This window comes from Culicoides brevitarsis, chromosome 3, assembly GCF_036172545.1.
Source record: "Culicoides brevitarsis isolate CSIRO-B50_1 chromosome 3, AGI_CSIRO_Cbre_v1, whole genome shotgun sequence".
Taxonomy (NCBI): Eukaryota; Metazoa; Arthropoda; class Insecta; order Diptera; family Ceratopogonidae; genus Culicoides; species Culicoides brevitarsis.
The window spans coordinates 7987046-8003633 of NC_087087.1; the positions used below are offsets into that span (position 1 = coordinate 7987046).

At 32.9% G+C, this 16588-nt stretch overlaps 5 protein-coding genes across 6 annotated transcripts; 3 read left to right on the forward strand and 2 right to left on the reverse strand.

Moving 5' to 3' along the window:
* Window positions 1–993: 993 nt before the first annotated feature.
* LOC134835933 (histone-lysine N-methyltransferase SUV39H1-A) lies at window positions 994–3095 on the reverse strand. Its single transcript, XM_063850965.1, has 3 exons — window positions 2964–3095; window positions 2808–2889; window positions 994–2749 (listed from the first exon to the last, which is right to left on the reverse strand). Exons 1-3 carry the CDS (start codon window positions 3093–3095, stop codon window positions 1092–1094), a joined length of 1872 nt encoding a protein of 623 aa, XP_063707035.1. The 3' UTR covers window positions 994–1091.
* A 79-nt stretch (window positions 3096–3174) lies between these two features.
* LOC134833096 (dnaJ homolog subfamily A member 2-like) lies at window positions 3175–5820 on the forward strand. The gene is made up of 4 exons (XM_063847289.1): window positions 3175–3330; window positions 3519–3552; window positions 3606–4586; window positions 5215–5820. The coding sequence occupies exons 1-4, from the start codon at window positions 3259–3261 to the stop codon at window positions 5361–5363; spliced, it is 1236 nt and encodes a 411-aa protein (XP_063703359.1). The 5' UTR covers window positions 3175–3258; the 3' UTR covers window positions 5364–5820.
* A 74-nt stretch (window positions 5821–5894) lies between these two features.
* Window positions 5895–7953, reverse strand: LOC134834843 (uncharacterized). Of its 2 annotated transcripts, XM_063849635.1 has the most exons (3): window positions 7864–7953; window positions 6674–7802; window positions 5895–5946 (listed from the first exon to the last, which is right to left on the reverse strand). In XM_063849635.1, the coding sequence occupies exon 2, from the start codon at window positions 7791–7793 to the stop codon at window positions 6681–6683; it is 1113 nt and encodes a 370-aa protein (XP_063705705.1). In that variant the 5' UTR covers window positions 7794–7802; window positions 7864–7953; the 3' UTR covers window positions 5895–5946; window positions 6674–6680. The 2 variants fall into 2 exon arrangements, with proteins under 2 accessions (XP_063705705.1, XP_063705704.1); XM_063849634.1 differs by lacking the exon at window positions 5895–5946 and having other exon boundaries at window positions 6493–7802.
* A 186-nt stretch (window positions 7954–8139) lies between these two features.
* LOC134834968 (neurochondrin homolog) lies at window positions 8140–12177 on the forward strand. The gene is made up of 3 exons (XM_063849804.1): window positions 8140–8430; window positions 8503–10585; window positions 11565–12177. The coding sequence occupies exons 2-3, from the start codon at window positions 8662–8664 to the stop codon at window positions 11834–11836; spliced, it is 2196 nt and encodes a 731-aa protein (XP_063705874.1). The 5' UTR covers window positions 8140–8430; window positions 8503–8661; the 3' UTR covers window positions 11837–12177.
* An 811-nt stretch (window positions 12178–12988) lies between these two features.
* LOC134836171 (E3 ubiquitin-protein ligase HRD1) lies at window positions 12989–15493 on the forward strand. The gene is made up of 5 exons (XM_063851424.1): window positions 12989–13349; window positions 13418–13606; window positions 13664–14043; window positions 14118–14243; window positions 14299–15493. Exons 1-5 carry the CDS (start codon window positions 13155–13157, stop codon window positions 15239–15241), a joined length of 1833 nt encoding a protein of 610 aa, XP_063707494.1. The 5' UTR covers window positions 12989–13154; the 3' UTR covers window positions 15242–15493.
* The last annotated feature ends 1095 nt before the right edge of the window (window positions 15494–16588 follow it).

Below are 16588 nucleotides of genomic sequence, written 5' to 3' on the forward strand. Positions count from 1 at the left end.
GACAGAAACGTCAAATCTGATGAACGACCCAGTTTTCAAATCGATTTTTGTCAAAATTTCCGTTAAATTCTAATTGGAACACAAAAATTTAAAAATTTTAAAGAAATTTGTTAAAATTTTAATGAACTAAATTAAAGAAATTAAATTTTTTTCTCTTAAATTTGTCATTTAAAAATATTGATGAACTTGGATTTAAAAAAAAATATTTTTTTAAAAATTAAATTTGATTTTTTTTGAAAATTCATAAAATAAAAATTTTATAAGTCAAAATTTTTCAAATTTTTAAGGAAAACTATCTTTAAATAATTAAATTTTTGTTAAAAATTTAACAAAAATCCATCAAATGTCAATTCAAAAAAGGCCGTTAAAAATTTGAAAATCGCTTTTTTGCTAATTCAAGTTTATCTTTTGAAGAAAATCTTAAGAAAATTAAGTAGTGTAAAATTAAAATCAATATTTTTTTTCGAATTTAATATAAATTTTGTCATAAGTTCAAAGTTCTATTAAAAAAACCTTAAAAATTGTTCAAAATTTGTCAAAAATCTATCAAATGTCAATTCAAAATATTTAAAATTAAAAATTTTTTCTTGACATTTTAAAAATTTTGAATTTGACTTGAAAGTTCAAAAAAAGAAAAAAAAATTATAAAAATTTTACAATGTCTAAATTGTTAAAAAAAATCCGTTAATAATTTAAAATTTAAAAAAAATTTATTGAAAATTTAAAAATTTTTAAAATATAAAAATTTTCATTATTTTAAAAAAATTGAAAAATTAAAAAAAAAGATTTTAAAAAAAAAATAACCTCGAAGTTCATTTTGAAAAAGTTTTTAAATTTTTTTTTTATTTAAATTTTAAACATTTGATCAAAATTTGATAAAAAAAATTATCAAATTTCAATTCAAAAGAATTTTCCGTTAAAAATTTGAAAATTACATTTCGCTAATTCAACTTTTTCTAAAGAAAAAAAAATTTTTAAAGAATTTAAATTTTTATTTCGTCAACTTTCAAATAAATTTTCTTTAAAAATAGCACTAAATATATTCACAAATCATCCTTAACACCTTAACCTATGTCAAAAGTAACTTGTAATTAAAAAATATATTTACGACACTGTTTCGCGCCGCATTTGCAGATACACGTTTCTTTGTTAACATTAGAATTTGGTCTGAATTTTTTGATTGTCTCCGTGCTGGAGGCATCACTGGGCACTCGTTCGAGTTTCGCTGCTTCGCCATTTGGCGCCTCATTTTCATCCGTACTCGACGCCACGTCATCTTCATTTTCCTCAATTATCCTCCCGTTGAGATAATCGATCGTCAGTTCCTCACCGCTTGCGATCGGTCTGAGCGAAAAAAATACTATCCTCTGAAAATTGGTGTCTTGACAATCACTCCACATTGCCCAAATACCCAAATTCGGGTTACACGAGTGATTTATGAAACGCGCAACGTTTCCATACTTCAGGGCGTCTATCGTAAAATTGTTATCTTGATTGTGAAAATCCAAATCGAAGAGATATGTCATGCCGGCAAAGTCATATTCCTTTCCTCGTCGCTCCGTTTCGTCAAATGTGATAACTTCGCCCGTGTATTCGCACACAAAATGCCCCTCGGGGATGTATTTTTCCGTTTTGACGCCCCATCCACGCCCGTCAGGCGTCTTGAAGATAATTAACTTGTGTTGTCGTCCTCGTTGGATCACCCGATTGTGACAATCAGCGCTACAGGCACATTTACTGTTACATTCGTAGATCGGAACACCCACGGGGATACGTAACGTGCCATTTGTGCGATATGCAAACTTTGATCCCATCAATTTTCCGCAACATTCTTTGTTCCAACTGCATCCATCGACGCAATTACACGAAATTCCCGGCGTTTCCGGTATAGAAACATTTTCTCCGCCAATATTTTTATTGATATAGACAAAATCATCGGGCGGCGTATCAAAATCTACCTCATTTACGACTTTAATCCTGCTACTGGGCTCACATTCGTTGACCATCTTTGACCATTCTGCGATTTTCGTGAGTTGTTCCGTTCGCATATCCTTAAAATGTTTTATTACGAGATCCTTTTCCGTTCTTTTTAGTATCCTAAAGGGATAATTTGCTTTTTCGTACAACTTAACCATGCCCAGGATCAATAAATTTGTCTGAAGCTCGACTTCATCCAAGGCTTCGATGTCTTTTAACAATTTTTTCATCTCTTTTTCATTTTTGGGACTCACCAAATCGAGTTTAGATTTAATTTCTGACACAACTTCGTGAATCGCACCTTCATAAATCGCCGTTTCACGTTTTAAAAAGTCATAAAACTTCTCGGTATCTCGCACATTCGATAGGGGCTCCCACGTATTCTGCGATTTTGGGTATCCGAGCCACTTAACTTGGAACGCAATCTCGCCGCGCACCTTGTCGATCGCTAAAACGTCTTCAACTTTGTACTCGTTGTTGTTATTTGGCGGGGGTTTTGTGAATTTTCGCTTGTTTGACGTACTTGACGTGATCGAGTGATATCCGCTGCTTGAAGAACTGTTGTCAGATATCGTCGAATGATTGTCCCATTCGGTAGAATCGGTTTTTATGAGCTTACTTGGGGGCTGTAGGTCGATGGAGTACGATCTCCGTCGTTTACTGCGACGAGGTTGACGTAAATACGGCGAATTTGGGTAGTTTTCATTCAATTTTTCGATAAATTCCGATACATTAGCTTTAATTTCGGTGACACGATCGACCGAAAGGCACTCTAAAAGTAAACAAAAAATAAAAAAAATTATTACATAACAAAATTTAAGAAAAATTACCTAATGAAACGCGACAATTCTTCACTAAATTCATGTTCAAGTCATTTTTCACTTTTACATCTTCCGTTGTTTTGGGTTTCTCCTAAAATAGAAGCGGGAAATTTAATGACAAAAATTGTCGAATGCATTTTTTCATAAAAATCTAATAAAACTTACCTCACAATGTGAGTCGATGCATGCAAGGTCGTTACCAGACGACATTTCAAACCCTTTTTTAAAAGTTTTTGGGGATTTTATCCTGAAAATTGGCCAAAATAACATAGCGGAGGTTTCGGCGGGTTCACACATTTTGAGATAACTGAAAGTGATGAGTCGCTGTCAAGTCATTTTAATCCCAATTTGCATTTTTTTACGAATGTCACGATACATTTCTTGTCAAATTGGACTTTTTATTTGCAATTGCTGCTCTTAAAGCGTTTATTTTTCTGTAAATCACGGACTTTTCATCGCGATGTCTGCCGAATTGGATTTGTACAAGATTCTTGGAGTCGACAAAAATGCATCAGATGCCGATATAAAGAAGGTAATGCACGAAAGGCGAACCAAAATGGCATGCTTTCTTTTGTGTGTCAGTTCGTCACATTCGTTCGCTGATGGTGAACTTTTTTTTCGCCGATGCCAACCTTGAATTTTATTTTAGTTCGATTCGATTTCGGGTTTTTTTTGAAAATTTGCGTGAGCGATTTCATAATTTTTGATTTTTTTCCGCAGAATTACCGGAAGTTGGCCAAAGAATTCCATCCAGGTGAGTTTTTTGCGTGTCTTTGTTCGAATTTTTCTGATTTTTTTGCGTTTCAGACAAAAATCCGAATGCTGGAGACAAGTTCAAGGAGATTTCGTTCGCCTACGAGGTGCTGTCAGACAAGGAGAAACGTGCCTTGTACGACAGACACGGCATTAAGGGCTTGCAAGAAGGCGGCGGCTTCGACGATGACATGTTCGGAAGTCTCTTTGGGCGTTTCTTTCCGGGATTCGGGGGATTTGGTGGCGCCGGACGATCTCGTGGTCCGCCAAAGTGCGAAAGTACCGTGTTGCCGGTGAAGGTAACGCTCGAGGATTTGTACAACGGAGGCAAAACAGTGCCCGTTACCTACAACCGTATTGATATCTGTGATAAATGCGAAGGTAGAGGAGGCAAGGCAGGCGCCGCAGTGAAATGTCGAACGTGCAGCGGCACAGGCGTCAAAGTAACGTTGCAGCAACTCGGACCGAATATTGCGCGTCAAATGCAAACACGTTGCCCGGATTGTCAAGGCAACGGCGAATCGTTTTCGGAGAAGGATCGATGTGCTCCGTGCTCCGGCAGCAAAACTGTCGAATACGAGAAAACGATGGAAATCGAAATCGAGAAGGGCATGAAGCACGGGCAGAAAATCGTGAAGCATGGCGAGGGTTCACAAGTGCCCGACACGGAAAAAGGCGATCTCGTGATTGTCATTCAACAATTGCAGCATGCGACGTTTACGCGACAAGATGATGATCTTTACATGAATGCCAAGATTACGCTGACGGAGGCGTTGTGCGGCTTGAAATTAGTCGTGAAGCATTTGGATGGCAGAGATTTGGTAATTTCACATCCGGTTGGTACGGTATTCAAGACGGGCGATATCAAGTGTGTGAAGGGCGAAGGTATGCCTCAGCATCGGAATCCCTTTGAACACGGAAATTTGTATGTGAAATTTGAAGTTACGTTCCCCGAGAATAATTTCGTTTCGGCGGAAAAACTGAAGGAACTCGAAACATATTTGCCTCCAAGACCAACTTTTGTATTGCCTGAAGGTAAGATTTATTTATTTTTTTTTTAAATTTAATTTTTTACTAATTTTAATTAATTAATTTTTTTTTTGAATTTTTAATTAATTCAAATAATAAATTATTTAATTAATTTTTAATTTAAATAAAAAAAAATAAATAATTTAATTTAATTTTTAATTTTTTTTATTTAATTTTATTCTTTTAAATTTTCATTCAATTAATTATTTTTTTAATTTATCAAATTAATTTGTAAATTTTTTTAAAAATTATTTTTATTTTTTTTTTAAATTTAATTTTTCATTATTTTAATTAATTTTTTAAATAAAAAATAATTATTTATTTTTAATTATTTGACTAATTTTTAATTTGCGTCAATTTATTAAAAATTTTTATAAAATATTCATTTAATTTTTTTTTATTTTTAATTAATTTTTTTTGTTTTTTTTCAATGTTAAATTTAAATTAATTATTTTATTAATTTTTAATTTATTTAATTTGAAAATTAATCAATAATTCAAATTATGTTTTAAATTTAATTTCATTTTTTTTCTAATTAAATTAAAATTTTAATTAAATAATTAATTTTTAATTATATTTTTAAATTTCAATTTTAACTCAAAGAAATTATCAAAAAAAAAACAAATTTTTTCAGGCGAACACGTGGAAGAAGTTGCATTGCACGACTACGAAGAGTTCCGAGATGGCGCAGGAAATCGCGGCGAAGCCTACAACTCTTCGGATGAAGATGAGGATGGTCACGAGGGCGGAGGCTTTAGACAAGCCCAATGTCACACACAGTAATTCACTACTCATTCAAGTAACAATTATGCTAAAAAAAAATAAATATTTTGGGGCAAGTGTAGCTAACTACTTCGCATGAAATTATAAATATTATGATAAAGTAAAATATCATTGGATAGGCTCTCAATATTTCGTAAAAAAAAGCGAGCGGTTTTGAACCATCTTTAGAACAAACAAAAAAAAATAGTTTTTAATAGCTTTATGGTTTTTTTTTATAATCAATAATTAATAAAATATCTTGTACCACGTTTTCCTTACTCCTCCACACACACCAAACTCAGCCAGTTATTAAACCATTAATTTACACGCGGAAAATTTGTTGTAATTGTAAGAGAAGACACAAAAAAAAAGAACAAAACGGAAGAGACAGATACTTACACACATTCAAAAAAAAAAAAAAAACAAAATTTATGTAATAAAACTAAAATAACGACTATGATTAAAACTTATTTAATTTTGAAATCAAAAAAATTTTTTTTTTTATTAAAATTTTTCTTCTTAAAGCTAAATTAAAATTAAAGGAAAAAATTTCACATTTCAAATGTTCGTTAGGAACTAAAATTTATGCATTTTAGATGATTTTCTGAAATTTAAACTGAAAATAAATTTATTTTCAAATTTTTAACGGTCAATTTTTGAATTGACATTTCACAAATTTGGAAAAAAAAATTTTTTTTCGTTTTTTTGAAAAAAATATTTTTTTCTACTTTAAAAAATATTTGCATTAAATAAAAAATGTTTACATTTATAATTTTTTAACATAAAAAAATTGAACAAAAATTTTTAATTTCTTTAGAATTTTAAATTTTTTTTTGTCATTTTTTAAATTTTTCACTAATTTGTTTCAAATATTTTTTAAAAATTAAAAATTAAATTTTATTTACAAAATCATATGTTTTAAATCTTTTTTGAGACAATTTTCACACAAAAACTGAAAATTTTAGATTTTTTGGTTAACATTTTTTTAATTTCTTATTTCTTAATTTTTAAATTTTCTTAATTAGCAAATTTTCTAAAATTTTTAAACTGATATTTGACAAATTAGAAACAAAAAATTAATTTGAATTTTGTGAATTCAAAAAATATTTTTTTCCTTCCATTAGGAATTTTTGTGTATATTGACAATTTTTACATTTTAACGGAAATTTTTTAAACTGACATTTACAAATTTTATGATCAAAATCTGTCAAAAAATACAATTTTTACAAGTTTTTGTCATTTTTTCATCAAAAAATCTAAAAAAATCATTTTTGAGGACTTTTGATAAACAAAAAAAAAAAAATGAAATGTGAAATATTTTTAAAAATTACATTTTTCTTATCTCTTAACACCTTTTTGCAAGTAATACAACGCTTGTTGATGATCGTATGGCGACTGAATCGGCGGATATTCTTTCATTGTGCCCGGCGTCGGTACATGAAACTCTCTGTCAAAGTTATCATCTTCCTCCGGAGGCTCTGGACTGTCTCTCGAAGGCATTCCAAAGATAACTGCGGGATGCGTTCTCTTCATATGCCCCTTTAACGCGTCTTCTGTCTTGTAATTCGTTTGACAAAACTCACAAGTATGCCTTTCTCCTTCAGATTTCACGTCTTTTCCCTGTTCCTCGTCCTTGCGATGCTTCCACAAATGATGCGGAAGCTGCTTTCGTCGCACTGACTTGCCACAAACGAAGCAAATTTGAAGTTCATCTGGATCTTTGTCTTCTCGTTTTACGCCCGTTTCTGTTTTTGGTCGTTTTGGCTTCGCAACTTTCGGTTCTTCGTCGTCATTTTTCACTTTAAAACTCCCTTTTGGTCTTCCCCGAGGTCCTTTTGGCAAAATTGGCTTCCGATGCGACGGGCTTAATGGAGGTCTTCCTCGTCTTTCAACCCGAGGAGCATTTGGATCAACTGGCGGCTTTGGAGGACGTTCAATTCGAGGTCTTCCGCGTTTCACAGGCGATGGTTTAACGGTATCGGAAAAATTTGAACCATCACTGTCGTCTTCTCCTTCAAAAACGACATCAAAATCACTCACTTCTGAAATATTGCCGGCATCTGAGTCATCCAAAGCCTTCGTTCCGAGTCCTTTTGACAACTTTGCTTCCGTTTCCGAGCATTTTTCGATAAAATTCTCAACTTTTAGCAGTTCATTCATACACGGAAAGCACAATTTCGTGGGCGCTTGATCTTTTTCGAAGGAAAATCCCGTGCATTTGAGGTAGATTTCGGCAAATTCAGAACAATCTTTCGACTGTTGACTGCAACGCTTCAAACAAATCCGACAAATGAGCTTTTTGTTATCTGTCGATGTCTTTTTTGTCCTTTTCTCAGTAGTTTCTTGCTTCTTTGGCGCTTCATCAGAGTCATTATGTTCGATTTCAGGCTCGAAATTGTCATCATCCTCATCAAATTCAATGGAATAATCGTCGTAAGTATCAGAATCCATTAGTTTCGCCTAAAATTTAAACAATTAAAATAAAATTTTCAATTAAAAACAAGATTTATGAGTTTTTTACCTCTTTTCAGCCAATCACAGATAATTATTTAGCACAATTTTCAGTCAAAATCTAAAATTTTCTTCAATTTCCTTTTGTTTACATCTGATTTTCATCTCAAAATCTCTTCCGCATGCAAAATTTTAACCCTTAAGCGCATTTTTCACGTACAACAGACACCCCAACGTCACAAATTTAAATGAGGAACGCCTCAAAAATGTAAACAAAACGTTTAGCGCACATTTTTCTGACAAAAAATCATTTTGTTCAACAAAAATTTTCATTTTTAATTAAAACTCAAGCACAAAAATCCATAAAAACATCAAAATCTGTTCCAAAATCCAACATTTTTTCATGAAAAAAAATTAAAATCATCAACCAAGGAATTTTCACGGAACATTTTCAACTAACCGGTGTCCTTCAAAATAATTTTTCGCTTAAAAATTCTTCAAGTGTGGATGAAAAAAAATGTTGCACAACGAAAACCCGTCAGAAATGTCTTAAAAATCGACATTCCAGTTGCCGGCAACACTCATCTGGTAACATCTGTGAGAAATTCTCTCTCCGAAAAAAATTTCGACTGCAGCGGTAAGTTCTAAAAATAAAATTTTGTTTCCCGGAGCGTATCGTGACGTACGGATTTTCTTTCTTTTTTTTCAGAAAAAAATTCATTTGCGAGAGACTTTTACGAGAAAAACGCGGAGAAAATTGGATTTTCATCTTAGTTGAGTTTGGGACGTCGTTCAGATCGCATCGAATTTGCATCGACGTGAATTTTTGAACAGTGAAAAATTAAAAATAAATTTTTTTTTTTGAAAAATGGCTGATGTCGTGTCTGCGCCCGTGAGAAAATGCGTGGAAGTATTGAATGCAGCGCAAAGCGATACGGAGAAATTCGCTGCTTTATTTTTAGTGACGAAGCTCGTAAAGGCCAAAGAGTGCACGGCGGCGTCAAAAAAGGCCTTATTTGAGGCAATCGGGTTCAATTTTCTCAAACGCCTGTTGGAAAGCGATAATGTGCCCGACGATTGTCCCCCCATCATGTACAAGAGTGTCGCTCTCTCGATTTTGACGTGTTTCTGCGAAGACGAGCAAGTTGCGACGCATCCCACGATGCTCGAAAATATCCCAGTTTTTCTGTCGATTGTCGAAAATGCCGATGACGAAGATTTCGACGATAATTTAATGGTTGTTAGTGAGGCTTATAAATGTTTGCAGGGCATCGCAAGCTTCGAGCCGGGACAACAAGCCTTGCTGAGTTTGGGTGCTATCGAGAAAATGGCACAAATTTACTCGCAACAATCGTTCATCACGGACGAGGCATTGCACATTCTCGTAACGCTCGTTGCACGCTACGGACCTACGGTGTGGGGCAATGACCCCAAAACATTCAACGGTCTCATTCAGAAAATAGCACTCGACTTTGAAACGGATCACGGTGAACGAAAATTCGATTTAGCGGGGATTTTGAGCGCTTTGTTCCATGGGTGTCGACGCGATCAAGTCGCTCGCACGTGCGTCGATTACATTTGGCCTGAAAGTTTGTATAAGGGACTTACGGATATTTTGAAGAGCAAAATTGGGAAGCAACAACGCGATCCAGCCTTGAAACTCGCAGCTGCTGTCGTTGATGTCATCGGCATTGAATGGACCTTGAACGACGCCGAGAATCCAAAACAATTTTTCATCTTGCTTTTGCAGTTGGCTGCCATTGAGGTACGAATGCAAATGGATAACAAGAGTTTCCAACAAACTTTCGGCAATGCTGAGTTACTTGTGGCTTGTTTCATCATCCTTGAACTCTCAATTAACTTTATGTCGACTGACACCTTGGATTTGGAGCAAAAAGAGAAGCAACAAATCTACACGGGACTCAAAGGAGCCTTCAATGGGGTCGTTTCCGTCCTCACGAAACTCTCCAAGGACAAAAATTGCGAAAAACTCCCAGCCAAAGAGAAGGCTTTTGCATGTGCCTGTGTTCGTGTACTCGCCGCATGGATGGCGCAAGAACCCTCGATGCTAAAATCCGACGTTTTTGCCTTGCTGCCGTTCATGTTCAAGCTGGCGAACGAATCTTTCAACGAAAGCAAGAATTATCGCATCAAACACAAGTACGACAAGGAATACAGTGGCGAAGCTCCCGCGGATCTCTTACGAGTTCTACTTCCCTCGATGTGTCACTTGGTCGTTGAAGAAGCCTCTCGCACGATTTTCCTCAAACACAAGCAAGAAGAAGTCCTCGCCGATTGTCTCTTGTTCCATTGGACCATTGCGCATTACAAAAAACCTCCCGTGCCTCGTGCTGAACGCCTCAAACGCATGAATGAACCGCCTCCAGAACTCACGCCCGAACAACTTGACGAGATGAAGGATTCGCGTGCAGCGATCGTTAGTTTGTGCAACATTTTCATGAACATTACGGTGCTTGAGCCGAAATTGATTGATGAGAGTGACTGTTTTGCCAATTTGCTGCGATTTATCTTTAATAATTTGCCAGAGTTGAAAAATACGTCGGATAATCTCGTCATGTATGGGCATCTGGCGATTTTGGGATTGCTGATGTTGAAACAGAGGTCGACGAAAGTCGAACATGATGATTACTCCATTTGTCGGTACATGTCCTCGACAATCAGGTTTTTGTGGGATGCCTATACCGTGGATGAGTCAAATGATCCGACAGCGTTGAATGTTAATATGTCGTATCGCGAGCATTGGAGCGAGATTCAAGAGTTGTGGTTTTTGGGTAAGAATTTTTTTTGAAATTAAATTATTTTAACGGATGAAATATTTGAAAATTTCACAAAATTTTAATTTTTTTTTAATTTTGGAAATTTAAATTTTTTAAAAATTTAAATATTTTGTTTCATTTTTAATTAAATTTTATCAATTTGAATCATAAATAAATATGTTTAAGAATTGAGATTTTAACAAAATTTTGACAGCTGTCAAAGTTTCAACTGTCAAATGTCACTTTTTACATTTAATTTCTTGCTGAAATTTAAATTTTTAGGAATTATTTTAGTGAAAAAACATAAAACAGATCTGAAATAATTCAAAAAAGTTAAATTTCAGAAAAAAAAATTTAACCTGTCATAATTTGACAGATGACAAATGTCAAAATTTTAATTAAAATGAAATTTTTTTAGAAAATTTTAGAACATTAGGAAATAAATTTATGCCTTTTTTGATAAAATAATTATTTTTTTTCGATATATTAATTTTTCTTAAAATTTTTGACAGGTGTCAAATTTTAACAAATGTCAATGTCATACATTTTTATGCTAAAATTTTATTTTTTTCATGAAATTTTTTAATTAAAAATGCAAATTTTATGTCAAAAAACAAATAAAACTTTAAAAGATAAAAAGAACTAAATTTTAATCAAAATTTTTGACAGCTGTCATATTTTTAACTGTCAATGTCAGAAGTTTTTTCAATGAAATTTTCATTTTTTGAAGACAAACTCAAATTTTTAATTAGAAATCATATCAAGAAAACATTAAACTGTTCAGAAATCCAATTTTTTAAAAAAAAAATTCAGCTGTCAAAATTTGACAGATGTCAAATGTCAAAATTTTTGTTTAAATAAAATTGTCAAAAAATCATTTTAAAACTTAAAAAAGTAAAATTTCAACAAAAATTGATATTTATAAATTTTTTAATTGTCAAAAATTTTGAAATTTTTTCATTTTTCTAACAAAAAAATTTTAATAAATTTCCAGGTATGCAAACAATGTGCGCCGTAATAAAACTGATTCCATGGATTTCCGAGTTTGCCATCGAAAGTGGTTGGGCCGAAGGTATCATCGAGACGCTAAAACGCGTGAGAATAGGAGCCTTGCCAGCCAACATCAAGCCCGTGTACGAAGACTTTTTGGGCGAACTCGTGGATGCCAACAAAAATGTCGCCGCAGTCCTCAAGAAGGCAGATGCCCTCAAAGTTTGTCGCAATCACCGAATGATGGAATTGGGCAAAAAATTATTCGGCGACTAAAAATAGCAGAAAATGAGTCAATTTTTTGCGCATAATAGCAACAACAACAGACATCATCATCATCTACATTCATTCTTAATTTTTTTTTTCATGTCTCACGTAAATTTTTTTTTTTTTTTTTGCATGACGATGGAGAAATTTTTGTACTTTTTTTTTAATGTGTCAAATTTTTCACAGTTGAAATTATATTTTAAGGAATTTGTGCCCAAAACACACAAATTAATGAGATATCTGAACTATTAACACATTTTTCGCGTTTGTTTGTTTGTTCAATAACCATCTATTGTAAAATTTTCTTTGTGAATATCATTAAAAACAATAAATATTTATATATGCGAAAGATATTTATACATGAAAAATAATAAAAAAAAATTGAAAAATATTTTTCTCAATTTTTTAATAAAAAAAAAACAAAAAAATATTTTTTTTGTGTCAAGTTCATAATAAAATCCTTGAGGCCCGCTGTGACAAAGTTCAATTTGTAGGGAAATTTGTTTTTATACCGTCAATTTTTACGACTTTTTGTATTAATTCGAATTTATTTTCCGTCTCCCACGTGGCGACCTATTTTTAGATGTGTGAGCAAACGATTCCGAAGTCAAATGGTGCATTATATTTTTTTGTATAATTATTCCGGTGATGATGTGATGACTTCACCTGTTGTTATTGCGATACTTTTGGTGCATCAATTAATTTTTTTTGGTAATTTTAAAAAAAATTTAAAAAAATATTTTTTTTAATTTTTTTGAGAATTTTTTTTTATGAAAAATGCAAAAATTAAAGCCTCGTGATGCATTTTTTGAACTTTTTGAACCAAAAATAACGGTAGAAAATTCATGCAAAGAGGCAATTTGATGGATTTTGAATCCCCAGTGAGCGTGATATCATCGTAAGTCATGTCGAATGATGAAAAAATTTTTTTAAAAACCCCCGAAAATTTTTTTTGTTATTTTTTAATAAATTTTTTATGAATTTTCATTGATTTTTAATAAAAAAATAAATTAAATTAATTTTAAATTATTTTTTTTCGATTTTTAGGTTTTTTTAAAGGAAATTTTCATCCAAAATATGAAGAAAATGATTTTAAAAGGCCCTCCCCCTTCGTCGTTTTCAAGTAAAAAACATCAGAGGCGATTAAAAATTCCGCCCAACTTCAATATACGTGGTCTTGAATAAATTGGACGAAGAAAAAGTGACAAAAAATCCAAAATATTGGCAAATTTGAGTGGAAAAAGGCGTCGTAACTCAAAATTTGTGTGCGGAAACATCGAGCAACATTAATTACTTCTTTCAAACCATATCGCATTTAGCTAAATACATGCTAAAGATGCGAAGTTTGGGTATTTCTCTGGTCTCAATATGTCTTACGTTAGCTGTAATCTCCAATGCATATTACCAGAAGAAGCAATTTTACCCGTCGGTGGTTTACATCACAAAATCCAATCCATCGATGGTGGTAATTTACGTGCAGAGTCTCGTACTTGTGCTAATGCTGGGCAAACTGATACGAAAAGTGAGTTTTTTCGAGTCGAAAAATGACCTTGCTTGTTGTTTACTTTCTTTTTCTGCTTTTTTCCGTAGATTTTTTTGGGACAATTGCGAGCGGCGGAGGTTGAACGGCTCATGGAACGCTTTTGGTATGCCTTGACAGAGACTTGTCTTGCCTTTACTGTGTTCCGAGATGATTTTAATCCGAAATTTGTGGCACTTTTCACGGTTTTACTGTTTCTCAAATCATTCCATTGGCTGGCGGAGGAACGAGTTGACTACGTGAGTGATGAAAAATTCATTTTTTTTTTTAATTTTAATGAAAAATTTTTTTTTTAGATGGAACGAAGTCCTGTAATTGGATGGCTCTTCCATATTCGCGTCTCGAGCCTTTTGTCAATCCTCGGTTTGTTGGATTATTATTTAATTGCGTACGCCTATCAGTCAACAGTGACAAAAGGAGCAACAGTTCAACTCGTTTTCGGGTTCGAATATGCTGTTTTAATAACGATGGTTATAAATGCGGCGATTAAATATGTCTTGCATGCAGCTGAATTGCGTTCAGATACCCCGTGGGAGAATAAAGCTGTCTTTTTGCTGTACACCGAGCTCATAATTGGGTTCATACGTGTTGTTCTGTACATCATTTTCGTCGCTTTGATGGTGAAAATCTACACTTTGCCGCTGTTTGCGTTCAGACCGATGTATTATACGATGAGGTATGTCAAACAAATATCACTCGATAACAGCTGTTATTGAATTTCGGTATCTTATCAATTTTTTTTACTTGTAGAAACTTTAAGAAGGCATTGAATGACGTGATTTTGTCGCGACGAGCCATTCGCAACATGAATACTTTGTATCCGGATGCCACGCCAGAGGAACTTTCGGCTGCCGAGAGTCTCTGTATCATTTGTCGGTAAGAATTTTTCGATTTTTTCGTGATTTTTTGTTTAAAATTTCATTTTTTTTAGCGAAAATATGGTCAACAACTCCAAAAAATTGCCATGCGGGCACATTTTTCACACGCCATGTCTTCGTTCATGGTTCCAAAGACAACAAACGTGTCCAACGTGTCGTTTGAACATTCTTCGGGCGCCCGTAACTGCCGACACGAATCAACCAGGTGCCCCGGCGAACGTCAATGCGGGCAATAATAACGATCGCGAAGCTGTTGGCGGTGCAGCAAACAACAATAACGTAATTCCGCCGAATCCCTTCTTGAATTTCATGGGAGCGGCGCCGCCTTTTATGAATTTAATGGGAAATCCGCCCCCAGCGAATGCTCCAAACACAAATAGTACTGCTGTCCCGCTCGTTCCGGGATCTCCATTGATTCTACCTCCGTTTCCGTGCATCACGCCATACGCTGTTCCGCCCCCGCCGATGCCCCCGAACTTGGATACCCTCACAGACGACGAGTTACGCTTGCTGGAAGGCAACGAGCGACGAAATGTCGAAGAACGCATCAAACTTTTGCGAAACATTCAACTCATGATGGATGCTTCGGTTGCCTTAATGAACCAATATTCCGCGATAACGGCGCGTTTGCCTCCGTTGCCGCCCCCAACGACAATTACACAACCAACAACGTCGTCGGCGACATCAGATCCGCAACCGGGACCTTCGTCGTCGTCGTCAACGCCCGTGATTCAACCAACAGCTCCAACACTCGATATTCCCTCGACATCGTCAAGTACGCCAACGAGATCCCCCAAAGTTGTCACAGAAGCAAAATTAGAGGATGTCGGGAGCGAAGATTATCTCGATTTGTCGCCGAAAGACACAAAATCGCGAAATCTCGGCACGCAACTGGAGCACGTCGAGGATCCGAATGATCCCGTTTCCGAGCTGAGACGAAGAAGACTGCAGAAATTCTTGCAACAAGAGGCCAATGGTAATAGCAGTAAGGATTAACTTGTGTTCAAAGTCATCGTCGAAGCAATGTAGATTCTTTTTTTTTTAATTACGAGAAAATTATTACGCGACACACACACGACTATGATACTACCTATAAATTTATTAATTATTAAAAAAAAGAGGAAAAATCGTAATCTTGTTCACAACACAATTTACTATTTCACTTTTTTGAATTAGATATATATGAAAATGTACTATATAGTAAATGCTAAGAAATGAAATATGTGTAAATAAAGCAACAAAAATCAATTTTTTGAATTTTTTTTATGACATTTAGAAATACCGTAAAGTATATAATTCTAAGAGAAATTTTAAAAAATTATTTTTTTTTATAAATTTATTCATTAAAAATTTTTTTTTTTCTAAATTTGGAAATTTATTAAACGCTTTAATTTATAATTCAATAATTTTTTTTATGATTTTTGAATTCCAATTTTTAAAGACGTAAGAACTAAAAAATTTAAAGAAACTTTATTGAAATTTTTTGGAAAAATTTTGTTTAGCTCCAAAATTATTTTTTTCTTGAGCTCCAATTTTTTTCTTATTTCAAAATTTAAATATTCTGTGAGGCAAAATTAAAGCAAAAAAAAAAAAATAAATAAAAATTTCATCAAAATTAACCTTTAAGCCTTTTTTCTTAATTTTCTTAAATTTTGAATTTTTTTTTCAAATACTTTAAATTTTCAAAAATTTTGTATTTTGTTCCATTAAAAAAATAAATTTGCTTTCATAAAATAAATATTAAAAATTAAAATTAAAAATTTCTAACAGTTTTTTACGAAATTTTTTAACGGGAACATTTTTTTTTGTTGGAAGATCTTTTTTGAGCTCCAAAATTATTTTTTTTTCTCACTTTCTACATTTTTTAATTTTTATTCCTTAAGTCGAAAATCCAATGGCTCAACATTAAAAAAAAAAAAATTAAAAATTTCATTAAATTTTTTTTTTTTTTGATATTTTCAATTAATTTTGAAATATATTTTCAATTTCAAATTTTGACTTGAAAATTGTATTCAAATAAATTTAATTATAATTTTTTTCTCAAATAAATTATTTAAATTTTTTTTTCAAAAAAAATATTTAAATTTTTTTATGATTTTTTTTTTTGTTTAAATTTTTAAAATGTAAATAAATAAAAAATACTAAAATATTAATTCATGATAAAAAATTGTTAAAATTTTGAAAATTTTTGTGGAATTTTTTTATTTTTTTGAAAATTTTGAAAAAATATTCGGGACAAAATTTCGAATATTAGAATTAGAATTTTTAAAGATGCAAATATTTATTAAAAATTTAAAAACAAAAAAAAATAAAATTTAATTAAAAATTATTAAAAATTTAAAA